The sequence below is a fragment of the Pholis gunnellus genome (genome assembly GCF_910591455.1).
Source record: "Pholis gunnellus genome assembly, chromosome: 21".
In the NCBI taxonomy this organism is placed as follows: domain Eukaryota; kingdom Metazoa; phylum Chordata; class Actinopteri; order Perciformes; family Pholidae; genus Pholis; species Pholis gunnellus.
Genome location: NC_136548.1, coordinates 8386201 through 8414183, shown reverse-complemented (window position 1 = coordinate 8414183; position 27983 = coordinate 8386201). Strand labels below are relative to the sequence as shown.

Below are 27983 nucleotides of genomic sequence, written 5' to 3'. Positions count from 1 at the left end.
CGAAAACTGGCCACCATGCTAGCAAACAATCTCACACAATCTCCTTCCAGGCTGTTTTTCATTCTTAACAGGCGTCTTTCAGTGTGCTGCATAAATGCAGCCACTGCTTGCTTTGAATTAAGCCATCACGTCTTCTCCCTCCCCGCAAGCTCTACTCTTTGGTCCTATTAGCTCACCGAGCCTGATGGGAATATAATCCTGGACCTGAAAACAATGTTGTGTTCAACCACCGCAGGGCTGAGACGAGCTGCTGCCAAATTACTCAATTCAAACACAGCACTTTAAATTGGATCATTATGTGAATCTGTCAGAAGAGGGAATCCAAGGAGAAATGAGAATCACGACAGGGCCATATTATATTTTAGCATTTATTTCAACACCTTAGTTGTACCTCTATCATATAGTTTATCAGTATATACTTTATTTTATTTAAAGCAAAACTCTATTTATATATATATTTATATATATATACCTTTTATCTCTGCATATTTATGCTCATACTGTATGCAGTCATATTCAATATGCATTTTACTAGACCTAAAAAAACTCTTTTAAATCATAGTATGCAATGCTTTCTACACTATTGCTCAGTCCTTCACATTCTCAGAATAGTTAATCATGAGATAGCAGTGAGGCAACTCAGCATGAGAATACAGAGTCATCATTTCAAACTCACATAGAGAGAATACACATTAACTAACGTGTGTCAGCTTCACTGGGGGTCACCACAGGGCGAGCAGCATAGAAAGCATTTACAGAAAATCAAAAATGAAACGTAAACAAAACTTCAAAGAATTTCTCCACACTATTTGGAAGACGGAGATTCTTAATGTTTAAATACTTAAATATTATATTTATTATACTATATTTGTATGTTATCATTGTCATCATCATCATTACATATAGATCTATAAATGATGTGTGTTTGCCTTACAGTTGAATTCACTGCAGGGAAATGGCTAAACTGGCATGTGAAAAAGAATTCTGGGAGTTCCTCTTCACATCAAAGCAACATATGTAGTATTTGCTTTAAGTTTGAAAAGTGTGTTTCTTTTTGAGGGCTAATGTGTGGAACGGGGAAACACTGGGGATTGTCAACTATTGAGAAAAAAAAAATATTTTCTGACCATTATAAATATGTTTTGGAAAAGGCATTAGAAAGAGAAAAGTGTAGGTCAGGGAAAGCGTTTGGCTGACGCACTAAATCAGACACAGACTCACAGAGGCTGAATGTTGAGGTTCAGGTAGTCAGAGAAGCAGTAAAAAGCCCTTATTGATCACTGCACCTGCTGTGTGTGAGAGAGCCGTCAACATTATGGCATCAAAGAGGACGGATCCATCCCTTGACCTGTGCTATGGCAATTAACACCAGTAAAGAAAAAAAAAAGAAAAAGACGATTTGCAGTTAAAAATGTCATACAAACCCTTTTCAATTCCTCTTTTATACATTTCATCTCCTTTCTATAGAATAATCAGGAAAATAATAAAAGGTAATTTCACAACAATATAATCTCAATACTTGTACGTCCTCATTATGCACAACTTCAATTCAACAGTTATAAATACCCTGACCAGTTTGAAATGAATGATTGCGATAAGCACTTTGTACAAAACATATGGTTCTACTATAGTAGTGAATCCCGTTTAACATGTAAGATATATTTAGTGCTCGCAAAGTACATACATACAAAGCTTATTGGGGCATCCTTTGGGGTAATATGGCAAAGATATAAAGAGAATACTAATATTGTCTACCATTTTATCTATCATCATTTACAAACAAATCTCTCATATTCTGACTTTGGCTCCTGTACTCAGCCATTTGATACTCTGATCTGCTTAAAGCTTCAAAACTGATGTTAGGATGGCACTGTTTTACCCAGAGTTTCTGGCTCAGCCACAGTCAGTAACACTTTATTGGGGTCTACCCTTTAAGCAGCAACTTTTCCATTTTTCTTTGAACTCAGACTGAAGTTTTCTCAATACTGCTAAACAGCAGATGGTGTGAAAATCCATCTGTCAGTGTGTGTGTGAGAATAAGTGTGTGTGTGTATATGTGTTTGTCTTTTACAGCACAAAACGGCGTGTTAATTAAATGCCTGTCCATCAAAAGTTTTAAAGTCTATTTTCAGTTGAAGAGCGTCATTTTCTTATGATATTCATAACGTCCTCATACCCTTTCTTGACCAAAAATCATCCCACAAATTTCAACAGTATTCTCTAAATGTGGAGCCAATTTGAAAGAAAACTCCCCCCAAACACATACAGCCCTTCTTAGTCTAAGTTCAACACAACCCGTGGACGTCCACTGCTCTTCTCTTGCACATCTTCTGTTATTGTCCATCTTTGTCAATTAGTTTCTCTCCCTTTCTTTCATCTTTGAATCACCCCTTCACTCGCTCAGTCTGTGTCTTGGAGGGAAGTAGTGACATGCAAAGGAGAGGAGAGCCGCCTGGGGAGAGAAGGAGGGCAAATCAATAAGAATAGAAATGAGCGGAAATGAAATAAAGGCGGCGCAAACTAAATAGGGTTGATAAAACTGGTAAATAAAGAGAAAAGGTTCGGAGGGAAGATGAGATAACTTATCAAATTATATGCATCTAATGAAGAAAGGGGATGGCCCAGCTAACTTGACTGTCCTTCACCATCCAATGCTTCTTTTTTTGACCTTTGACCACATTGCCTCTATGTGTTCCAGAGTCTATTAGTCCTCCCTCACCTGTCAGTGAGTTTCTTCAGCGCCCTCTCGATGTTCATGCGGTGTCCCACACGTGTCACTCCCAGGTCCAGGAAATCATCCTTGGTGAGCGAAGGCAGATGTGATCCATCTATCTCATTGTCTATAAAACGCTCTCTGTGTTCCCCCAGGTTTAGGTAAGCCAGCCAGTCGGCCACATCGTACTTGGTCCAGTAGGGCAGGGGCTTGACAGCAAAGGGTTTGGCTGGCGCAGGAGGGGTGAGATGGGGATAGTTGAGGCAGGATGGGCTGAGGGGCAAGTGTATGGGAGATGAGGCTCCAGAGAGAAAATGGGTGGGGGAGAGAGAGCGGGAGACAAGTAGGGGGTTCGCACTTGGCACACCAGATGGGGAGAACAGTGGAGGAGTTGAAGTCGCGTAGGTATCTCCTAGAGGGATTCCAGGCGAAGGAGGGGTGAGGGGCCCGGGGAAGTCAAAGGGGTTGTTGTAGATAGGTGTAATGGGAAGGATTGGGAGAGAGGAAGGCCTGGGAGGAGTTGGGTTTGGCTGTTCAGTGTTATAGATAAGAGGACTGGGAGCTCGCCGTCGTGAGACTGAAGACCGCATCTCCTTTGTGGGACTGCACTGAAAATCAAAAGTCTGCCCACGCAACTTGGACCGATGCTTTGGCGACGTTGGGTACGGGCAGTAGGTCGGAGAATGGGGAGGGTGTGCATGAACTGGGGAGGTAGGCATCTGTGGAGATGGGGAGCGGGTCCAGTTGCGTTGAATTGGGACTTGAGAGGATGGGGAGACGGAAGGAGTGGCCGACAGATTTGGTGCCAGGATCTGACGATGCTGTGGAGAGGAGGTGGGTAATGGCGAGGTGGAGTGGCCAGAAGGGGGGCTGTGAAATACATCCGTGAAATCCGCTGAATACCTGAGAGACAGACAAACAACAAACTTCAGTTAAAAAAAAAGCAGATATGCAAACTTTAATATTAATATTAAAGGCCAGTTAATGAAAACAAACAAACCTATGCATGGTGGGTGACTTTGGAATGTGGCTCCAGTCATCCATGCTCTTCATATGTTGTAGCTTGGAGCTGAGCTCATTGATGATGCTCGCCTTCACGCCAGAAAGAGGGGAGTGAAGTCTGCGACCCTCCAAAACGATACCACCTCTCTGTACTCCATCTCCACCTTGCTCATGCTCCCCAACCTCAACCCAGTTCACCGACCGAGGGTCTATCTGCCTCTCTAAGCAGGCAGCCAGAGTGGTGTTGAAGCCATCCTCCATTTTGGATCGACTCAGCTTGCGCTTCCTTTCATCTTCAAACACTCCATCTAACCTAACATCGTCCGGGTTGCTTTGTCTGTGCAACTGCAAAGGAGCAGGGTTGGTGCTGTTCTGCCTACGTAGTGCAACAGGCGGGCACCTCCCTCCTCCCTCCTTGTAATGAGTCATCCTTGGAAACACTGGATTTGCCAGTTTGGCACTGTGCAACTCAAATGTTTGCCCACCTGAGTAGGTTGTGCAAGGATCCTGATGCTCACTTCCTCTCTCTCCCTCTCGCCCATCTCCTCCGATCCCGCCCCTCTCTCCCCTTAGCCCACTCAATCCCAGCATTTCTAAATGGTGGTCGCTACTGCTGTGACTGTCAAGCTCCTCAATCCCAGAATCCACCACGGCATCTTGCCAGTCTCCGCTATTCGGTGTAACAGTAGGGTGATGAGTATGGTCAGCGGTTTTGCCCCCTGTGCTGAGGCCAGTCTTGTGCCCGGCCATGGTCATACTGTAGTCAGAGGATCCCGGTGAGGTTGTGGTGGCGGCTGCAGTGGATGTCATGGTAGTGGTAGCATAAGTCATGGTGGCTGTGCCTCTATCCTGGGCCGGGATGTGACCACCTACTGAGGGGTCGTTAGAGCTGCCATAATAGGGGTGAGAGTGAGACATGGGCTGGGGTCTGTGTACTGAAGTGGCAGGCAAAGGTGCAGCGGTGGTGGTACTGGCGGACGGAGGGGGAAATATCTGTGGGGACGGATAAGATGGAGAGAGAGCCGATTGTGTAAGGTTGGCCACCTCACTGTCATAGGATGTAAGGCTGGAGGCAGCAGAGTCTCCACCCTGTGAGGACGGTTGGGGAGCATTTGAGTGCTTGGTAGATGGAAGAGAGGGTGGAGGAGGTGGTGCAACAGCAGCAGAGTGTTGACTCCGGTGTTGATGCTGCTGAGGATACTCCTGGACTCTCTCCTTCTTACCATTAGCAAACTCTAAAGGAGGGGGCAAGGGATCTGCAAAGACAAACTCATCCTCTGCATCTATTGAGGGAGCTGGTGGAGGGAGAACCATCAGTCCTAGACCTCCACCTGCTCTAGTTTCATGCATCTGTGCGGGGGCTGTGGGGACAGTATACTGAGGGACGTAGCTGGTGTTGGGAGCACTATCCATCTGTAGAAAGGAAGGTCTTCGGGGTGCGGGTTGAACCGGTGGGGGAGGAGGCTGCATGGGTGGAGCAGGTCTGCTGTCATACACCTCCTTTTCTCTTTCTCTCTCCCTGGGGCTCTGTGGGTAATACTGGGTTGAATGCTGACTGGTTCGGTCCTCTGAGAAGCGAACTCTGAGACCCTCCCTTGGCGCTCCTTCCTTTTCTCTCTCCATCCTCTCCCCACCTCCTCCTCCCAAACGTAATATCCTTGGTGACTGTGGCCGGCTCATAGATGCAGGCGAGGTGGTGGCGGTGGGGGAGCTTAGGTGGACGGATACAGGGGAAGTGTAGGCTGATTGTGTAGGGGTTGCAAAAAGTGAAGGAGTTGGGGTCTGAACAGGGGTAGGGAACGCTCCTACTGTGGACAGCTGCCGACCAAAGTGTCTCTCCTCTCTGCGTGTCCTGCGGTCATCTTTTAGGGCCCTCTCTCTTGCAGCTAGGGCCAAGCCAAGTGGGGACGAGGGGTCGAGAACTTTCCCCGTAAGTGGGTGGATGAAAGTAGTAGTGGCCTGGGTGCCATACATTGAGGGAGCTGACTTGGGCTGGCCATCCTGACCGAGAACAGGGGAAGAATACTCAGGCAGGCCAAAAGCTGGTGGCATGCTGCTGGAATAGTGGACATAGCTGTCTCCCGAAAACATGCCCTCATCTATAGACTTGGAGGGCCGTAGACGAGGGGTGGGCACTTCCATTTGTATGCCCTGTAACGGCTGAATTCTTGACCCTAGTGCTCCTCCTCCCTCCTCTGCTCCTCCCCCTGCCTCTCCTTGAATGTCCTCCTCAGTTGATAGGAAGAAAGAAGCACTCTTTCTTCTCATATCCCGGAAACGTTCTCTTTCCCTGCGTGCCCCTCCTCCTCCGAAGGCCGTACCGTATGTTGACGTGTAGTCCAAGTTTTCCAAGTTTTGCTGCGAGGAAACAGATGGGGCAACAGTTGATGAAGGCAAGGAAGTGGGCGTAGGGGGCTGAGGTGGCAAAGGGGAGAGTGGTGAGGGTAGACTGGTGTTGGGGCTGTCTGAGGTCGTATCTGCTGAGGTGTGGTCTTCAACATCCTGGGGGGGCTCAGCTTCCATGCTGCTACCCTGGCTGCTTCGCCCGCTGCTGCTGGTTGAGGGAGCTTTGACAATGATGGTGGGGATGGGGATGGAGCTCTTCTCTTTGGCTGCAACTCCTTTTCCTCGGTGCTGTCTCAGCCCATCCTCCACTTTCGACTGTTTCATCAGAGCTCCTCGCCCACCCCGCCTGGTTGTACCCCTGCCAACCCCTCCACCCTGCTCCCGGTTGGCCAAGTGCGGGTGATGTTGCGGTGCTTGTGGGGCCTTTGGCTTAGCACTTGTCGGTGGTGTAGCACTGCTGTAGCCTCTCCTTAGCCCTCCCATTTTGCCACCACCTCTCCTGGGCGCCTCCGGCTCTCTGACACACACTCCATCAGATTGTCTGCGGAGGGTGGGGACCATGGCCTGCTGGTTCATCCCACCAGGCCCTCCCCTCTCCCAGCCTGCTTGAGTTGCATGCCCTGGCTGGGATTGGAGCTGGTAGTGGGCTTGAGATACAGGGGGTATGGGCATAGCAGGCCCTCTCCCAGGATGAGGGCCTGCTGATAAAGGTGGCTCTGGGGCGGATGTGTTGGGGGGTGGGGGTATTTCCTCTGGTCCCGGCACCGACAGGCTGCGAGCCAGTTTCATAGCGGGTGGGTGTAGATACTGTCTTTCCTCCTCCGTTACACCTGAGAGCAAGAAGACAGGTGTTTATAAAATTAGAAAGAAACTATTGAGCAGGCAGAAATCTTTCCATGACGATTGTCATTACCAATAGATTTTTGACGTATCATGACTGCATGCTGAGTGTGGCCGGGTTGAAAATGAGCTTGGTTGTAGCCAAATCCTGGTCCGGGCTGCACCATACTCACTGAAGACTGATGCTCATAGGGTTGCTTCAATTGTCGAAAAACATTTTGAAAAGGGACCAAAAGAGAATTTGAAAAGGAAGAAAGGAGTAAAGAGAGAGAAGAGGAAACATTAATAACACATAATCAAATCGAACCGATGTCAGCTGTTAAGCCGATATTGATATACAGTATAATGCAATATAAAAGAACCAGTCAGTCCGAGTATTGGAGTATCAGGCAACAGAGCATGAACACAAACTGACTCACACTTAAATGTTTTAGTGTGGCTGATCCATTGTCAATCATTTTCTGTAAAGTGCAGTGAGAGCAGGAGAATGTACACAGCTAAAAAAGAGAGCTTAAGACCAAGCTGCTTTAAACCTTTTCTAGCATTAAATATCTGCTGTATCCTAAATCAGTGGAGAAGCTCTGTTGTGTGTGAATGTGGTATGGAAGAGACTGCAAGAGAGATAACTGTATTTAGTCTAAAAAGCCAGCAGGACCATGAATTAGGGTAACGACCAAAACTATGACCATCTCTTTTCCATTCTCAACAGTACCTCATTGGAGACATTGGGAACAATACTCTTGCTCCGGTCCCTCTTGCCTCCATGACCCCTCTGGCCCTGGTTGTCTGATGTAATAGTGTGTTGAGCAGCAGCCAAGATTTCATCCAGTTTATCTAAAACAAAGACCAAGCAGGGGCAGGGCAGGAAAGAAATGTAGAGAGAAAGTGAGAGGGAGTATAAAATAAAAGGCAGAAACATGAAAAGAAGGATTCCCCCCTCCCATCACCTCAAGGTTTAAAAACACCCTTTTACAGTATGACAAGAGCGGTGAGAGAGATTTTTTACTTAATGCCATCTGATAGACGGTCCTCTTCTTATCAGGACCAAGAGAGGACTCGTATTCTGAAAAAGGAGGGGGGAAAGGAGCATCAAACAGGCTAACTTTTAATTAAAGCTCAGGGGCTGATGACTGGTAATGATTAAGGCTGATATTCACCTGCTTTCTTTTTCCATGGAGACGCAGCTGTAGCATACATAATTTGGAAAACAGAAATTAGGTGTGACTAGAACAGCTGTGTAGTCATGTGTATTATTAGGCAGTTCACATAGCTGGATGAAATACATACTCGGACACATGTGATGGTGTGAATACTGATGTGATGAGAGGAATGGTGATGGGGACGGAAATGATAATGAGAGCACACAAATCCGTGATTCTCCCACCTTTGTCCACTGTATTCAGAAGCATATTTGGTCCAAAAGAAAAAGAAAAAGAAACAAAAACAATTTGTGACTGATGGCACCAGACCAGTATCATTTCACAACCTGTTTAGTTATAACCTTTCTTCTTCATAGTGAATACCAAACATGCAAATTAATCTAAAAGCTCCTTTCACATCAAAGTATTGCTCATGAAAAAAAATGATATTGCCCCAGTACTGGACAATTCTCTTGGCTCTCTGCATCATCTCAGGTTCATATTTAATGATGTGTTTCCCTAATAGTGCCCTAGTAGTGTACCATCATCCAGCAGAGAAGCTGATAACCCACATTTCAAATGTGACCCCACAGAAAAAAAACTGGTGGGGCCTATAATCTTTTTTTAATTTATTTTCTTTATTTCCAGACCCCCCCCATCCTTTTAATTATTTGCAATCAATCCTTTGTCTCCCCCCCCCCCCCCCCCCCCCCCCCCCTATCATCTTACCCATGTCTTCCAGCTCTGATGTCATTGACTTGGAGCGCAGGGCAATGGCAGGAGGAGTCAGTCTTTTAGTCTGCTGCGGGGCTGCCAAGGGAAGCCAGCCAAATGCAGACTTAATGTTTAGTCTTCTCGTATAAACATGCAGTCACCATTGACAACCACATTCAAACAGGCTTTTAAGGTGACGTAGACTTCAAGTAATCGGCTTTATCTTCACATCATAAACATGGGATGGAAATGACATAGGAGGAAAGTTTGACTCGTACCTCTCTTCCGAGCAGTATCCTCCAGTTCAGGGTTTCGAGCAACCATCACAACTTTCACCATAAGGCTGTTGCTGCCTTGTCGGATCATATTGACCACCTGCCGGTGGCCAACCTTCACCACATTCTGGCCGTTCACCTTACAGACACAAAGACATGGAAGGACTTAATGAAGAATGAGCTGATCCACTTAAATGAAGTAAAAAAAAGGTATAGGTACAAGCGAGTGGAGCAAAAAACGGAAACACACTTTACAGAATTACTGAGGGGCTTTTTGTGACTACTGGTTCACTTTGGTAATGCAGCGTTCACATGTTTGGCATGTGTTGTTGCAGTTTTCAAAGACTTTTCTTCAAACATACATCATTTTCCAGTGTTTTGGACGAGTGCACCAGCAATTCAGGCAGCGACTACAGTAAATCACATTTACAAAGGCTTGGGCAGCTACATAAGTGACTCATATTAGGTTGAATACTAATTGGCAGATCTGTCAGCTTTAATATAGGTTTGACAATCACAATTTTTAGAACAGAGTTTTTTCAGGAAACTAACGGGAACTTTAACGGGTACAAAAAGGCCAGAACGTTGCTGCTTGAACGGGCATAGAAACATGAAAGGGCACAGGTTTTACGCCTTAACTGACGCCCCACATTCACAGCCCAGCGAGGACACACGTGTTGGTGGTGGGAAGAAACCAGAGCACAATCGCGAACACGAAGAACATGCAAACTCAACACTGACTCTTCTTGCTGTGAGGTGGCAACATGTGTGGGTAACATTTTGAGTAATAGTAACAACAAATAAGGAAAAATTTGTAATTACAATCTTCTTTTCTGATCTCATAGAAATCCGATCTGCGCCTATCAGCTCTCCTTAACTTGCAGAGTGCGTCTGGAGGTTCAGCGCCCGGCTGCTTAATGATCGATGTCTTAGTTAATCAGACGCTGAACACACAAAACATTTAGAGACAAACCGCAGCGCACACATGCACAACCTAATTTTCTTGTAAATATGGTCCGATGTGTTTTATCAATCAAATTGGTATTTACTGCAAGCTATTGTATTGTAAAGTGCTCCTGTTGTCCACCCTGCAGATATCACTGATCTGTGATCAGGTCAGTGCATCCTAGAAGTTGCTTTGTAATGAAGTGTAGTTTATTGGTGTACAGACTTCTCTTCAGGCTGCCTGGTATTTTTCATTTCCTACATTTCCCAGAATGATTTGTGACACTCTCGGAGAAAAATGCCAGCACTTGTTGCATTCATTAGTGGGATTTTTTAAGTACAATTTTATTCCCTCACTCAAAATGTAATATATTGCTTCAGGTTCAGTTTGTGCGTTAGTCCAAATGCCTCTGGTCCTTACCTCGATGAGGAAATCCCCCATCCTCAGGCCCGCCCTCCAGGCCACGCCCCCCTCATCGACAGACTCCAGGTACTGCAGCGCGGGGAACGCTGGCGTTGGAGTGAACTCTTCTATGGGAGTCTGAGCTGCAGAAGACAAAAAGATGAGCATGAGTGGACACAGATAACTAGAACATGGATTTGAAAAAGAGGGAGGGTTAGAGGGATATAAAGAGAGAAAAAGACTGAGAAATCTATAGAGACAGAAAAATATGAGGCACATTTGGGTGAAGAGGCTCACCTTTGGCTCCCCTAAGCACAAAGCCAAAGCCCTCATTGTCTTTCTTCTGCAGGAGCACTGTCTTCTCCTTAATGATGTAGTCACTTAGAAAGAGTAAAGTGGGAGCAGAGGGGAAGGGGGAAAGGGGATGGAGAGAGACAGCGAGAAAAAGACAGAGAATAGAAGAGAAACAGAGCTATGTGACTTCTGTATCAACAGAAAAGTGTTATTGTCATGTAAATAAAGCCTTTTTCTGAATGTGTAAAACAGATATACTGCATCACATTATGATATCACACTGCAGCAAAAGAGGTTGGCTTGAAAATGTCATACAAAAAATGCTGGTGCACAAAAGGGTTGATGTCAGGGATACAGTTAGTGTCACAATGGGAGGAAGTGTATATGAGATGACATTCCATACTATGGACTAATCCAGCTCGAGCTGACAAGCACTGGGTTTGGGGGGGGGAATGGCACATTAGAAAAATGTGCACATACACTTCCCTGATAATGGAAACTTCCAAATGCACCTAAATTGCTGCATTAGCTTTCGCTGCCTCTGGCAGCTTTTGCAAGGATAGTGTTTTACCGACTCCAGCGCACCACTACCGGTCACACATGACACATCACATCATGGACCAGAAGTCATTGGACAGACCTCTGATCTTCCTCCACAAACAGCTCCTCTTGCTAAGAGACCACAGGCCTCAGAGGGCAGAAATGATCACAGACTTGATGCAATCTTATCATCACACTTACAGTAGTGTAAAGGCTGGCCCAGCAAACTCCTTCATTATTCTATTACCATGTCTGGGACTTTTGGCCAAGCTGCTTTAACAACCCTTTCTCTAATATAGGACTGGTTTTAAATGGACTTCACACTGCCACATCTCATGACTCATTCCCTGGACTTGACTTTCCAACAATGTCAATTCACCCTGGTTATGTTAGAGAGCCCGGGGCTTGAGCAGAGCTGTATGATTTAAGAGGGCTTCCAGATATTTCTTTCCGAGGCAGCTCATTTCAGCGTTAGTATGTGCTCTTCAACTTAAACCAAACTGACACTCCAACTGAAATCAAATCAAAGGATTTGATTTCCTAGAATGGATAACTGAGTGAACAGGATAAGTTGCCTGGTGGAAGAATTGTCTATATTTATAGTAATAGTTTGACTCCCAATAATGCAGTGAAATTGCTCCGGGTATACTCAAGGGGAATACATGTTTTTTCTTCTTCTATTTGACCCTCCCCCTTTCAAATGGGAATTTGAGGTGAATTCTGTGTGCGTTCACACCTGGACCTTCAGGAGAAGTAGTATACGTAAATAGGAGTTTTCAGCCATGAATTCAATAATTCGGGTATTGCCTACCCTCGGGCTCCATACAAATTCTCAATTACAATTCTCCTCCGCTTGAATCAACAGCCCCCAAAAGCGTGGTACTAAATCCAGCTTTACCTCTCTGTAAACTAAACACAACCATTTGATTGGTTTCCTGACAATCAAGTCTGCAGGGTAACTTGGCCATGTAACCCTAAATAAACCCACAATGTAATATTTAAAAATGCCAACATTTTGATTTATTCCTTAAGTTTTAAGCAGCAGATTTAAATATTTTCAACGTCTGGCAGAGGACCCCATCACTCCAACTTCATTCTGCCTCCGCCACTTGTGAAACACCCATGTGTATACAGGTCCTAAAATAACAAAAGCAGTGATAGAATATTCCACACCGCCTCTTACAGTACAGACCCAGCAAGGTGTTGTGTATTCAAGAGCATGTAATAACGTTTGGCTGTGGAATCACAGATCACACAGAGGTACAGCAGTGGCATGAGCGTTGGCCTCTAGGCCTGAAGATCCAGACTTCGACACCAAGTTGTAACTTTAGCACTGAACAGACGATCGCTAGTTTCCCCTACTGAGGTCCATCCCTTGTGTGTTCTCCATCAATGTTACTGTTTCGCCAACGCACAGCCGCCTTCCAGCCATCTGCTCCTCACACCTCATTCCTTTTTCTCTCACCCTGTCCTCCACCATGCTTTCCCTCTCTGAGGATCAAAGTGGCAAAGAGTGGGTGGACAAATCCATTGGGCTCTTCATCCATCCACTTCTACAAGGGGAAATGTGGCCTGCGTTGGTCCTCCAGGTGGTCTAAGTTGGGTTGCTGGCTTGCAGTAACACACCTGATTTCCTTTACATATTTAAAAGCTATTCAACTTGTATGTCACCACATTGACCACTATAGCCTGGCCAATTAGGGCCATACAAATCGCAAAGTCCCTGGTTAATCCCTGTAGGCTTGTAGGACACACTCTTGTCTGAACTGGCTGCAATGAAGCTGTAAGCCTACTAGAGACCAGAGTTATTATGTACCCTCCTGAGTCATCCTCTCTTCTACCCACAATTACTGAGAAAAAAAAAGGCAGCTTTTTAACCATTAACCTGCTGAATGTACATGCAGATAGACTGGCTATGTGGGGACGATACACACGCAACACAAGTGAGGCACATGATGGGTGTTTGTGACACACACTGTGGATTGAGACGTGGTAGATGGATGAACAGTACATATAATTATAGGCAGGAGAGATACTCCAACAGCAATTAAGCACGATGACGTATACACTTATAAGTGAAAACATTAATTTCATTCAGTGTATATAGTAACATGCACACACACACATAAACACAAATGCATGCACACAGACATGCACAGAATTAGTGGTATCTGAAATTAAAGCTCGAAAGGAGCTGACAAACCGCACTCTTTCCACTTATTGACTTATTCACTTTCATCCTTATGTACAGACACAATACCTCACATTCTTAATGATACACTGGGATACATAAAAAAAATATGGGATGTGACAATACATTTCTTTGAAAAGGAGCCGGAATAAATGGGAAGTCCTGGTGAATGAAAAATATCTGCTTAAAGAAATCATGACTCAAAGAGAATGAAATACACCCACACTGTCTGACTGAAATGCATCAATATATGCTCCCTTTCATGCACTAACACACACGCACACAGCGTTCAGAGACACACGGGAGGAAGACACAGAAATAAACAGGCTGCAGAGTCTCCATTCAAAAGCCACTTCCGTACCACAGATATTCACATGCATAGGAAAAATACACATTTTAGACACACGCACAGATACACACACGGACACTCAGAGACACACGAACAAAATACATAGCTTATTAGTCTGTCTTTGAAAAGGCACGGCCTCTCAATAGCATCATCTACCTCTCCCCTCTCTCCATTGTCCTCTCCTCACATCCATAGCCAGCCAATGAATGAGGAAACAGCCGCTACCTGTAAATGAACCACACGCTCCTGTTTCTGGGGCCCAGTGACGGCCACGAAGAAGAGAGGGAGAGAGAGAGATCTCTCTCTCCGCAACCCCCCATTGCCATGTCCCCCCCTCCTCTCTTGCGCGCGCTCTCAACCTCCTCCCTCCTCCCTCCTCCCTCCTCCCCTTCCAGCGAGAGCTCAGCCGGAGAGCGCCGCGAGAGTGGAGGAGAGAGCGAGAGAGGTGGGTAACGAGAAGGAGAGAGACAGAGTGATGGTCTGCACCCCGCATACTTCAGACAAGAGAAAGACAATGTGAATGAAAAAGAGAGAGAGAGAGAGAGAATACCAGCTATTATCCCAACAGGGAGAGAGTGTATGGAGTGTGTGCTGGTACACGACAGGAAGAGGGTTTGGCTGCAGAATATGGGAGATGGAGAGCTGCATTTGTGGTGTGGAGATGCGGGGGATGGGTAAAAATATAAGGCGACACAGGGAGAGACTGTGCTCGGATTGCACATCCACTGACTGTTGTATCACAGATATACCAACAGCTGATTCTCACCCTGGATTTACTCACACTTGCTAACTTTTCAGTCGCTCCCTCGTCTCCTCTAAATCAGAACTGTCATCACCACACAGGCTAACAAACACTCTTCCTCTCTCTACATCTCTCTGAAATAGTATTTGACATTCTCCCAAATGCCTAGCTGCAGTGAGGGAACATGCTCCGGATCACCTTGCTCTTAATTGAGCACCACTTCACCACAGTGCTGCAATTACGCTTAACCAGCTTAGCACAGGTAATATAACCCCAGTGGCTGCTATTTCCATTTAGAACACAAGCGCAGCTGCATTATAGTGAATGCCTTTTTGTAATGACGGTGGCAGCGGCTCAGCACAAGGGTAATGTCGGCTACAATGCGTAAGAGGCTGTAAAACCCCGGGGTGGTGACTGCTAAGTCTCACTAGCCCAGGGACCTAACCATTGCTTGGTATCTCAGCCTCCTCATGACTCATCAGCAGGATGATGTACATACACACAAAGACACACACACACACACACTCCCAGGCATAGTCAGATGCACACCAACTCTCAAACAAACACGCATAGCTTCATAAAACACAGCTGCAGCTGCCCAGGGCTGAGCTGCAGCTTCAGACAAATTCCATGTAAGAGGAGAAGTGCCCCCCCCCCCCCTCCCCCCTCCCTCTACCTTTCATTATGGCATTATTGTGTTCAGTGTAAACAAGCAACAACAGACGAGAGAGAGAGAGAGGCATGTGGCTGGATGTATCAAAGAGACAAGTGCATTTGTCTGGTTGAGCCAAAAGGGGCTGAAAAATGACATGGCTGCTCTTTGTGCCTTCACCGCTGACGTGTTCACACAGCAAAACAATAGAGAACAAGCGCCGCTCAGGATCTGCAGAGAAAACAGACACATGCAGCAGACAGGACGGTATGAAAGCACAATAGGCGAAACAAGTGAGCACGCGCGCACACACACACACACACACACACACACACAAGAACCTTCTGTGTGTCAACTATTTAAATCACTTTAAATGGCCTCACAGTCTTTCCTTACAGTAATAAACCCAGAGAGCAGACAGTTCAGTGGCTGCCCACGCTCATGTGACAATCCACAGCCAAACTATATCAGAGGCTGCAGTCAATCAAGTTCATCTTTGTTTTATGACTCCATCTATTTTCTAAACTGGTATCCTGTTCAGGGAAGTGCTCGGGCCGGTCCCAGCACGCATTGGGAGAAAAGTCAGGGACAATTTGAAACGTCACAGGGGAGCAGACAAACACAACAACCCTCACATTTACAACGTTTCCAGCAGTTTAGACTTTCCCAACTTACTTATTGACCGATCACTGTTCTTACCTGGGGCCATCAGTGCCATCGTAGGCTCCAACAGTGACGTTGCGGAAAAGCTTCCTCTTGGCTTTCTCGCTGCGCGTCTCTGCAAGGCACATGCAGGCAAAACATATGCTCAATTTAAACACCTTCAGCTTCCGTCACGACACCTTCATGACGGAAGCTCATGAAGGTGTTTTGTACCGTTTTAGAAGTATTGTGTCTTTAGATCACGAACGAATCAAATATATTTTTTATATATACTGTATATATTTTCCCAGTTTTCTACATGGCATATAGTTTGCCTGCTGCCTGAACAGTGCAGCTGTGGAAATAGGAGAAAAGTTCATTTCTGTGCTGTGCGTGTGCCACTGTCTGCTGCAAAAGAAGCTGCTGGTAAACATGAGTGCGACATGTGCTGGGTGTTACAGTGACTGAAAGGATAGTTCCAGCCTGAGGGAGTAGGTAACCCATTTTCTCTCCAATGCATGTGCTATTTCCTATTACTGTTATGCGTCGTATGAGAGTTATCTCAAAACCATCAATAGCAAATTTGTTTTAAAGTATTCATGAACAATTGAAAAAAAGGTGAAAGTTTTGTCTTACCTGATCGATTGTCTTTGCTGAGAGCCGCCACCTCTTCCACACAGTCTGAAGGAAACCAGCCAGTACGACCTTTCGCTGTTCCTTCCCAGTATCCCCCTTCTCCTACACTCAACACTGAGACAGATAGATATTGAACAGTCCACTGAGAATGGAGAGGAACATGTATTGTGATGACCGGATGTGTCTGCTGGTGCTTCTCATTTCTCTTGTTTACAATCCTCTCTTCCCTCATGAACATCTCTTCATGCTGTTGATGTTTTAGATACAGTAGTTTAAATTATTCCCGGAATTAAAATCTATTGCAACTGCACTGGAAGTACAGGATCATTACACAAAATCATCTCCAGTTGAGAACGTTTAGCTAATTGTCCTCAAACAACAACATAATTAAAAAGATGTCTCGGGCAAGTTTTTTTTCTTCTATTCTCATAATTGACTATTTGTGAATTTGCTCCATCTCACCTTTAACTCTGTCGCCTTTGTTAAGTGAGAGCTCTTTGTCTCCGCTAGCAGAGTAGGCACGAGTGGCCATGTAAACCCGCCCTGGCACTGCGCTGTACATCCGGTTCATCTGACCTCCTCCACTGCCCACTGAGGTTGCCCTACAGAGGGAGAAAGAAAGAGAACCAAGAGATAAGACTGTGTTGCACACTGTGGAAAAACAAGTGAGACAACATACATCTTATCAGGCTTCATCAGAGACAGTCAGTAGTTGAGTCATACCAACAGTAAGAATGCGTGCAGCAATCTTGTATTTACAAACAGTGACCAGTAATTGTATGTCAGATATATAGAACGTGCTAAGAATTTTAACACAGTGCGCCTCAAATCTTTGCTATAGTAATACTATAGAGCACATACTATTAGGGCAGTTAGTACACAAGAAATGAATGTAGGGTTGAAATGAATGTAATTTAGTATACAAGGAATTAGTGTTTCAAAATGACAAAAGACACAAATAGCAAGTACCATTTTGTGTTAACGGGGATTTTTCTGGATTATTATCTCAAACTAATCCAGTATCTCAACAACTATTAGATAGACAGGACAATGATTGGTTCAGACATTCATAGTTCCTTGATGATGAATAACTTTGGTGATGGAGCGCACCTAGTGCCATGATTATGGCAACATTTTCATTTTAATTTGTTCAATACTCTTTATTGCTAATTAACAATGTTAGCATGCTAAACCAAGATGGTAAACATGGTAAACATCAGCATGTTAATATCTGTCATTGCGTCACTGTCTGACATTTTTAAAACATATTTCAGACTGTGAGGAGCTCCTCTATTTCTTTTACCCTGCAGGACAACATCCACACTTAAAATATGTGACATTCTTGCACCTACAAATAGCATACTGTATGCATCTGAGACACATATAGTAATTTTCCTGCATACAGCAGATGGTAACTGGAGATTTAGAGAACCCCGTTAGTACATGGCCTTAAAGGACTTGGTCAAAATATGAATCCACCACTCTATCTGCATTAACACAGTATATATACCCTTCCTTACCCTTGTCTGCCTCTTGGCTGTCGGTGCCTCTCCTCTGTGTCACTTTGGCCTCCTCTACCCCGGGATGGGGAGCGAGTACGAGTTCTGGGGCTGCTGGAGCTTCTCATGCCGATGGAGGCCCTGCGTTGGCCCTGCAGAAACGCACAAGTCCCACATGGGCAGAACTTCAAAGCTGATCCTGTAACTTACTATATGCCAAAGACTGAAAAACAAATGAAACACCAGCAAAGCATATCTATTATCACAAAGATCAGCAGATGAGCATCCACCTAATGGTCCTCAGTACCTGTCCCGGGTTGGGATTGGTTGCAGCCTTGTTGGGCAGGGCCAGGGGGTCAGACTGGGTCATGGAGTTATCGCTGTTAGCGCGCAGTAGGGGGTGGGAATGAAGTGAGGGGAGAGGTAGAGTGTAGGCGCTCTCTTTTCGCTTGGGAACATACTTTGGCGATTCCAAAAAGGGCACTGAAGATGGGAGGTGTGAGGTTAACGGGTGAGGGATCAGAGGTGGTGAGTAAGAAGGATTAGGAAGTGAGGAAGGGCAGTGGGGTTTGATGTGACGGTGAAATAGAGGGAGGAATTAGGGAGATTGTTAGGGAAAAAAGAGGGAGATTGTAAGGGCAGAATACATGATATTTTCAGGAAAGTACAAAGAAAAGCATGTGTGAAACTGTAAAACTTGATAGCCCCCTCAGACGAGACAGTTTGGCACGATAGCTTACCTACGTCAGAATCTTTGTGGTTTTTGAAGATTTCCCCAAGTTCAAAGTGACCAGACATTATAGCTAGCTGCAAACAAACAAAACAAAATAAGATGTAAGTAGATAAGCCATTGTAATTATTGCTATTTTTGTTATATTGTTTTGTCTGCTTTTAGTTTGTAACAAAACTGTTGGTCAAAGCTACTAAAATAAAAATGCAATTTTACTTTAAAACATGATAAAACTGTGTACAGTTTGAATTGATAGTTAAACCATTCACCTGAAAAGGGGTCTGACCAAGCTTGTTCTTTGCCTCCTTATTTGCTCCCCTGTACAGAAGAACGCGGACACAGCTTTCCTGATTATTCAGAGAGGGAAAGTGATGCGTTAACACCATTAGGGAGAACAGCAGTAGTAATTATGGTCATAATAGTTTCATATGAGGGAATCTGTTTCCATACTTGCCTTGTTGTACAGGGCAGAAATGTGAAGTGCAGTGTTCCCCGAGGCATTTTGAGAGGAGGTGTCGGCCCCATAAAACAACAGATGCTCCAAGTGCTGTGCAAAACCATTCTGGCAAGCCTTGAAGTGTCAATAGCGTGATAGAAATATCCAAAAATTGTCAGAATTAAAAAAAGTATAGAACGAGACAAGTTAAAGTGAAGAGGGTGATTTCATATCTGACAGTTTCAGTAGAATAAAATGAGGCAGAACAGGGGAGATTAAAACTATATTGCAAAAGAGAAACAATTAGAATTGAAGGGAGATAATGTCTTACATCCACATTTAGATCCATAATTACTCTCACAGAAAAACAGGTCAGAGACAATTACATTGCTCTGTGATGGAAAAGAAAGTAAACAGAATTCATTAAAACAACAGAAATGAGCCTTCGGCAGCCTGAGAGGTTTCCTCGTGCCTTTCTGCAGAGACTTAAATACCACAAGACATGTACAAAGTAAAGAACGGCCAAACCAAAATAAAATACCATGACAACCAGCTCGCAGCACAAGCACAAATTTGCCAGAATGTCACAGAGACATAATGTAGGCAATTCACACGCTTCTACAGTAAGAAAGAGATAGCATCCAAGGCTCTTTCTGAACTGGACTCAGCTTGAGATGACCCAGATTTGTTTTAAGGAAACTATGTGGTCAGTCACTTCATTCAGTTTATCTTCATGTTTTATCACATTGTGATTCTCAGTGCCTTTGCCTCTGAAATGTTGGAGGGGAAGATGAGATGGTAGCATGAAGGGTACCTTATGTATTTCTTCCATTCCAAACTCTTCTTCATCCCTGTGCTATGGAAGGAGAGAAGAAGGGGAGGAAGGAGAGAGAATGGAGATACGAGTGAGGAAGGCTGAGACGAGGGGAGTGTGAGAAAACGCTGAGAGACGGAGGGCGATGGTGCAAGACATCAAACGCAGAGAACAGACAGGGACATGTTGGTGCATAGCTTAAGTTAAATGAGAGACAAAGACCAAAGATGCTTAATGTGAAAATATGAAAGGAAACAATGAAACCATATGGAAATCAATGGATGTATAGAAAGGTAGATTAATAATATTAAAATGTCCATTGGCACCTGGTGGGACTCGTCCCAGCCATTCTCATCCTTTGTCCCCAGCCTCGCCCTGTAATACAGCAAGGTCTCGCAGCAGGAAGTGTCGCCCCCTGTCAGTACAGTGTGGTACAGCGGGGTCAGGCCATAGCGGTCTCTGTAGTTTGGAGATGCTCCGAGGGACAAGAGAGCCTGGCAAGGAGAGACCAAAGAAAAGCATCACTTTTCTAATAAAGGTGGATGAGCAAATTCTGTGTGTAGTGAGAAATAGGCGAGCTGAGAAAGAATGAATTTGGGTATATGGCTGGGCCTTATTTTACTCGTGATGCTGCGGCTGATCAATACAACACACAGATGATACCAAGTCATTGTGAGAAACATGTTTATGTCTACATAAATTATATGTATATATAGTTTGATTATTTAACATTTGATCTCATATATATACTATCAGTGTTATATTGCATATTGAAGCTGCAGGGATTGACAAAATAATATATTTCATGGCAGAAACACTTTAACAGAGGTGGGTCATTTTAAGCAGTTGTAAAACTGCAAGTTTACTGCTTAAAGTAAAGCAGTCACAACGTGAAACTAACCAATAGTTTTTACAGTATTTAACTGTCAAGCTTCTAATTACCTTTCAACCTAATGACCACCCACATTTCATGCAGCATTTGCAATTTATTCACTTTAACAATAAATAATTTGTATATAAGACGAGTATGTGACTGTGACTAAACCATATAAATTCATATAATAATAATCATTCAATGTATTTTGTCCACTTTGCCTGTCCAACTTGAGTGTGTTTGCAATATATATATATATATATATATATATATATATATATATATATATATATATGCGACTTTAATTCAAAGTCCGTACCATCAGCCCAGCGTGATTGTGAGCTCTAACAGCTTTGTGCACCGGTGTGAAGCCGTCTCTGCTCCTAAAGTCCAAATGAGAGCCGCCCTGAACCAGCAGTCTGATGCCCTCCACCAGCAGGCCCGACTGCATGGCTATGGAGAGCGGGGTCTCTGACCCACAGAAGAGGAAAGGGTCGGCAAGGATGGTAGGTAGAAGAGTGTAAGTGAAAGCATTTCATATCACCACTTGTACAATAATTTATTTGAAATTAAAGAATGAATCTAGTCAAAATTGTTATTTACACGGTGAGCGTCAGCACACACACAGCGAACTCACCTCCACTGTCAGGGTCATGGAAATTTGAATCGAGACCTTTATCGAGGACTTTTGCCATTTTCTCTATTGCTCCAGTCTGGATGTAATCCAGGAACTTCTTCAGGCTGGCCTGAGAATGGTAGAAGAGGAAGGAAAGGAATATTTTAGTAGAAATGAGTACTGTGCACCAGCAATATTCAATAGACGCAAGAAGACATACCTTTGTGCTGAGTTTGGAGAGCGCCTTTTCATCCAGATTCGTCTGTTTATAAACTCTAGTTTTGTACCTAAACTGAGTACAGAAAAAGATACGTGTGAAAACTGTGATTCATCGTCATGCTGCATCACAGTTCAGTTTGATGGTGAAAATAACAAAAACATATATATTTTTTGTGCAGTAAATATGTACTTCAGATGATGTTTCACAATCTGAACTTTAAAAAAAAGTAGAGAAGCAAAGCTGGGAATGGAAATTAATTTTAAAAGAGATTTTTAGATTCCTATAATGATAGATGGCTTGTGCTTTTCCAGTAAATAATTACATTTAGTTCAGCATTGCAGCTTTAAAGCACAAAAAGCAACATTACTCTTGTTAACTGCAGCTAAAGTCTTTCCCGAAATTCACTCTCCCACTCAGAGTTGTTGGAACAGCTGAATGAGTTATTCCTTCAAAATGTGAAGTCAGATTTGGTCAACCGTTTCTTGGGAAAAGCGTAATCACATGTAGAGTAAGGTAGCATTGGAATGCAATATATGCAATATATATCATAGGCTCTGATGTAAATTGAAATATATTTTACTCACTCATAATACATCCTGACAGGCTATTTTTACACCTGTACCGTGGTTAAGAGACCAAAAAACTGTGTATTGTTTAAATATTTTTCTTTTATTCTCTATAAATGTTAATTATACACAGGCAGCAGTAGTTTTTACTGGTTGGTCTTAATGTTTTAGAATATTCTCTACTCTGCAATGATATATATAATTAGGCAGTGAAATAAAAAAAACATTGCTCTAAAATATGGTCTAGAGAGAATCAGTCTTCTAAACCCCCAATCTTTCAAAAGATGAATTCACTGTCTCTCTGAATGGGAGACCATATCAATGAAAACCACCTGTCTGAATGTGCTGTCTCCACATCAGTACTGTACAGTAACGGTAACAGTAAACCATTGAGGATTGCTGAGGTGAGATCAGCTGACAGCTGAACTGAACCACATGCTGCACCTCAGAGAAGCCAAAGAACAGCTGCATATTTCAAGCATCAGAGGTGGGTTTGGCCGGCATAAAAGAGCAACCGGCCTAATATTTGATACTAGTTTTATCTGAAAAGTGGTGGCACAAAGTAAGAACTAAACTTATCGAGAAACTGCTCTATACCAACGAGTACTGGTCCAATTCAAGCACTGACATTATTCAAAATGCCATTACTCATGTTATAAATACATACACTCATGGGGCAGTGATATACATTCTGCTGTGGAGCAGCAGGCCTCATCTGGAACCTTGTCAAGAATGTAAACACTCTGGTTCGAAGCCAAACCGTGAGTGCGGGGATATTTCTCAGCCCCACCCAGTTCGTCAACATTTACAGCAGCTGGACCACCAGAGGGCACTGTGAGATAATTGTATCACAGCAAAATCATATTGATGTCATCTCACAGCCCACTTCCCAAAAAGTGGAGAAACATAATATAATTTGTAGGTTATATAAAGCACAGAATGCAATTAAGTCCATGAGGTGGATATTATATTTGTCAAGATTTGTTCATTTACTGTGTTGAACATGGGAATTCTAATAAAAAAGTAAGCAGCGAGTAATTTGTCTGCAATTGCAGAACACTCCTTTTCTCCTTTTACTTAGTTATGTGCAATAACATCTTCAAAGTATGATGCAGTACCTTAGTTAATGTCATCAAACAGAAGCTTCAAAAGACCAAAGATGCTGTTGTTTAACTTTCTTTCCTGTATTTGGTGATGACAACAATGCTATATTTTATATTCAGTAATCCGTGCACTCAGTTGCTACCTCTGAAGAAACTGACGTCAAGTCCAATGTCTCTTTTGTGGAAATTTGGGGGGTTGTGGCAACACTTTTTGGATATTTTAGAAGCTGATTTCTTTGCATTTTTAAGACTGAATAAATTTCAATTTAACAACTTCTGAGTTTAACCACCAGCTTGTTATCCCTGGCAGTGTGAGGAAGTCTCTGAAACAGCATTTCTATTTTCAGGGAACTAAAATTCACAGGCAATATAACTGAACAGTTGACAAAAGCTTTTCATCTTTAACATCGTGTCAGAATTATTTAGGGGGTGTTGGTGCTACGGAGATAACCTAATGAACACACGACTCCAGTAAATGTAAAATCCTGGCTATGGTCCTGTCACTGTCCCACTATTCCCACCTCCATACCTCCAGGTAAGGCACCCCTTTCTCAAAGGTCTGCGAGTAGTCTCGGAGGGCCCTCTCCTCCTCCAGGAACTTGGCGTCCCGTCCGTCTCCAGCCGGCTGGAAGAGGCCGTAGTTGTAGACGTCCCACAACGTCTCGTTGAGGGAGCAGATGATCTGCTGCTTAGCGCTCCATACTGTGCAGTCCTGGTCAAACTGGAGACACCTCTGACAGACACAGAGAGAGCAAATACATGATTAATGTTGTCAATTCGAACAAAAACACTTTGTTAGGTTTAGGAAAAACATCATAGTTGGGCTTAAAATAACTGCAGGAAAACGTGAACAGCATAACATGAATACGGAAAACAGGTCTCCGGGTTGAAAGTTCTGTGTTTGTCTGATCCATCCACCAAACATCCCACCAACCCTGTGTGGCTTTTTCGGTCTTTATACCACGTGATCTCACTCCTGGATCATTTTCTTTCACAGTCTAATAATGACAGGGGTGGGTTTATATTGTAGATACTCGAAAGCCCGGTCCGCCTCATACAGACGCTGAAAGGTGCCTTGTGCATCAGGTATCAGAGGCAGAGTGACAACGCGTCAGTATGTTATGCACAATCAAGAACTTGTCAGCCGAGTAGTTTAATCTGAAAAATCTGATTTTAGTATATTCTTTTTTCTCTCTCTGCCTCTAGCACCAGAAAACGCACCAGGCAGTGACAAAGTGAGTCTCGCCGCGATGAATTACTTTTGTCTGGCAGGCGTGTTCATGTGTTTCAGGCGGGAAGACATTCTTTGTGACATTTTCTTTTCACAGGAGTCACAGAACTCTGTTTACTGTTTGGCTGTGTCTCTAAGAAAAGTCAATATCATTAAAACAGCAACCAATTTAATGGTAGTGTGTGTGTGTGTGTGTGTTTGTGTGTGTGTGTGTGTGTAAACTTGTGTGCACACAATTATATTAACACACAGCTATATTTAGTCAGTTTGGCTAAATAGCTAGCCACTGGCATTTCATCATTACGGATTAATAATGCAGCATGACTGTTTTAACATCAGTTGGTGAATGATGGATGCACGAGAATTTGGTATGTGCAGATTATGCATTACTTTAAATAATTAATCATCTGCCACATCCATGGAAATTCGATGACGAATGCAATCCTTATAGTCTATCAGTGCTCACAGCACTTTCTCTCTTTACACCTGATGCAGAAGTAAATATTCTATACAGGGATACATATTTCCCTTTGTGATTTCTTTCACTTTGATCCCTCCATACATAGTGTCAGATTTGCACCCACAATCCAGGGGGAGAAAGAAAAACCCAGCTTGAAGACAAAAGCTCCTACACCTCTTACTATATCACCCCGTATGCATCGTGTGTATGCACTACTCCTAACGGGATTTCATGGTGATTTGTGCGCTGCCCATGTCCTCATAGTATTACATTTCCTTGCATTTCCAAAAGGAAGACCATCTTTTTTGTCCTTTTCTTATTAAACTCTGGAGCCTGAGGACAGAGCTGACCGAGAGCAAGGCTTCAACAACAGGCACCGAGAGGTCTGAATGAGATGTATGCATCCATGCTATTGTTCCATTTCAGAGAACTGTAAGTAAAATTGCACAGCTCAGCACAGTTTCCCCTCTGCCCCCCCCCCAACCCCCTCCCCCCCTCGCTAGGTTGCACTATTTGATAGTGTAGCCAACTCTATTGGCATGGCAACCAGTTCATTAGTGAAGGCAGGCACCCGTTGCCGTAGCAATGTCTTGGTGGTCCCCAGGAGGTAAACCACATGATGGGGATGTGCGTGTGTATGTGCATGCATATAAGTGAGTTGTGAAGTATATGTGTGTGTGTGTGTGTGTGTGTGTGTTCTTACATGAGTGTAATTGTGCAGTGTACATATTTCAACAGAGAGTGTGTGTGTGTGTGTGTGTGTGTGTGTGTGTGTGTGTGTGAGAGAGAGAGAGGTCGATTGGCTAATCCTTGGGAGAGAAGTCTAATGTAATGTACACTGTATATTACGGCGACACTTCTTTCCCCTTTGTTCGGTTTTATTCAACCAAGGGTTTTCTGGGATCTATCTGGCAGTACTTGTCCTCACTCAGGAGAGTTATTTGGACATTCACTGTGCAGTATTAAGCTTTTTTTTTCAAATGCGTATATCTTCCTCTTTGCTTATTCATTTCCTCACCTCTCTCTTCATGGCATTTGTTTCCTCCCCTCCCTCTCTTCAGCTCTCCTAATTCAGCTCAATAATATTACAGCTGCAAGGTTTGGGGTGCGGAGTGTTTTTTTTTTTCCAGCTGTGTGCAGAGCGGAATGTGATGCCTGTGGTGGACAAAGACCTAAGAGCAACGCAGACGCCTTCCACATATTCCTTCCTTTCCAGCGTCACTCACTTCCCCAGCTCTCCCTAAACTCATTAAAACCTATAAGATAATTAGCAATTACCGTTATATTGAGGGCAGATTAGCTGACATGTAGAACAGTCGGCATGTTCAGGGAGTTGAAAATGGAGAAAGGCAGATTGGGGGGGAGGGGTTACAGTGGGGCACCCACTCTCACCTGGATATGGCGAGTGTGGGACGGCCAATTCTCACCTGCCGAGAGCTATTGTAAGTGTGAATTGATACTAACTTCAGTTTTGGAAACTAATTATGACCATACCTGACCCAAGGCAGATGCTTACATGGTGTTGTTGACTGAATATGTCAACACAGATAACACATAACACGCTCTGTGTTTTATTCCTACTTCCTTTTGGGATTCATCCCTGGGCTTGTGGGATGGCTGGAATGAAAATGCTTTGAAATAAGTTCTGTGCTTGTACATTTGTTCACACTATTTGGCTAATGTAAAAAAAACATAATTATGCATCAAGTACCCATGGGTTCCTCTCAGCAACACACTTGAAACAGATGTAGAATGTAGATGTCAACACTGCAGAAAAATGTGTATAAAAAAAAAAATAAGAAAAGTAAAGTTTTGTCTACTTACACAAAGATCAGAATCAGAAATAGTCACATAAGCCAAATGCACTACTACCTTAACATTGTAAAGTTGCTTCTGTTTGTTGAATTAAATCTATCCATCTCACTCTCTGAGGCAGTGATACCAGAGAGAATTGGCTTGAACTACTTCCTCATTTGGAAAGACCTCCAGTCAGTGCTCCGTTTGCAAGGGAGACTTTTCTTTCTATATAGATAACCAGACTTTGTGTTTGATCGAGCTTGACAATTCATTCTTAAAATGTTTTACTCTTTTTTTTTTCTCACAAATTACAGATGTGAGGAACTGACCTGTGCTACATGAATGTTTTTTGTCTCAACTGTAGATGTATGTCAGTTTCAGAATAAGGGTCAATTGTTTCATGTGTAGGTGTCTTTGTTTCATGAAATGTTTGCATAGTGCTTGGCCGGAGTGTTTTTGACGAGAACATGCACCTACTGTTTGTTTGATGTCAGGAATTCCAATGCGGAACACCATCATGGTCAGGTAAGTGTCCTCCATGGGGGCCATTGTGGTCATGCTGCGCTCCATGAGAGCGCGTCTCTTCTGCAGCGCATTCAGGCCTGCTTGATGAGGCTGCTGATTGGCTGCGGTGGGATAATGATGTTGCTTATTGGCTGGTTGGTGATGTAGCAGGGCTTGATTGGACATGTATGCGATACCACGGTTGCCCGGCCTCAGCGGTCGGTCTGCTCTCTGTCTACCGACCACAATGGCGGCTGGTTTCAACACCTCGCCACTTTTCCCTTCCCAGGATTGACGTCCTCCCGTCATTTCCATCTCCTCCAGACTCTCTAAATCTCCATTCTCCGTGTCACGGTCATCTTCCCCTTCTCTGTTTTCTCTTCCCTGCTCCTCCTCCTCCTCCTCATCCTCCCCATCTTTGTCATCCTGGCCGGGATAAAAGTGCTCGTTATTTCCCAGCATCCTTTGCTGGGCAGGTGTCACTGCAGAGAGGGCTGAGTGACATAGCTGTCATGGAGACAAAACATGGCTATCCCATGAGACTGGCTTCATCCTTAGAAACATGCTGTGGGAAACAGGCAGAGAAGGAAGTAAGGTCATTTAACTCTTATAACATCATTGATAGAGTGAATTTAGCCAAATTAGAAATGATGTAAAAAGACACGTGCAATAATAGAAAAACTAGCCACCGGCAATGCTAACAAGTCCAC

At 43.9% G+C, this 27983-nt stretch overlaps 1 protein-coding gene across 1 annotated transcript; it reads right to left on the bottom strand.

Moving 5' to 3' along the window:
* Window positions 1-1574: 1574 nt before the first annotated feature.
* Window positions 1575-27778, bottom strand: LOC306712718 (SH3 and multiple ankyrin repeat domains protein 1-like; the record flags this gene model as incomplete). Its single annotated transcript, XM_079182121.1, is given in 27 exon segments — window positions 1575-2452; window positions 2720-3616; window positions 3714-6891; window positions 6975-7098; window positions 7614-7735; window positions 7908-7964; window positions 8059-8085; window positions 8770-8850; window positions 9033-9168; window positions 10396-10520; window positions 10675-10757; window positions 15845-15923; window positions 16424-16537; window positions 16886-17025; window positions 17944-18074; window positions 18230-18405; window positions 18663-18729; window positions 18922-18999; window positions 19107-19223; window positions 19903-19944; window positions 20229-20396; window positions 21096-21247; window positions 21414-21522; window positions 21613-21684; window positions 23811-24014; window positions 27247-27750; window positions 27752-27778. Coding segments are annotated over 27 exon segments (7062 nt in total). The 3' UTR covers window positions 1575-2400.
* Between the last annotated feature and the right edge of the window lie 205 nt (window positions 27779-27983).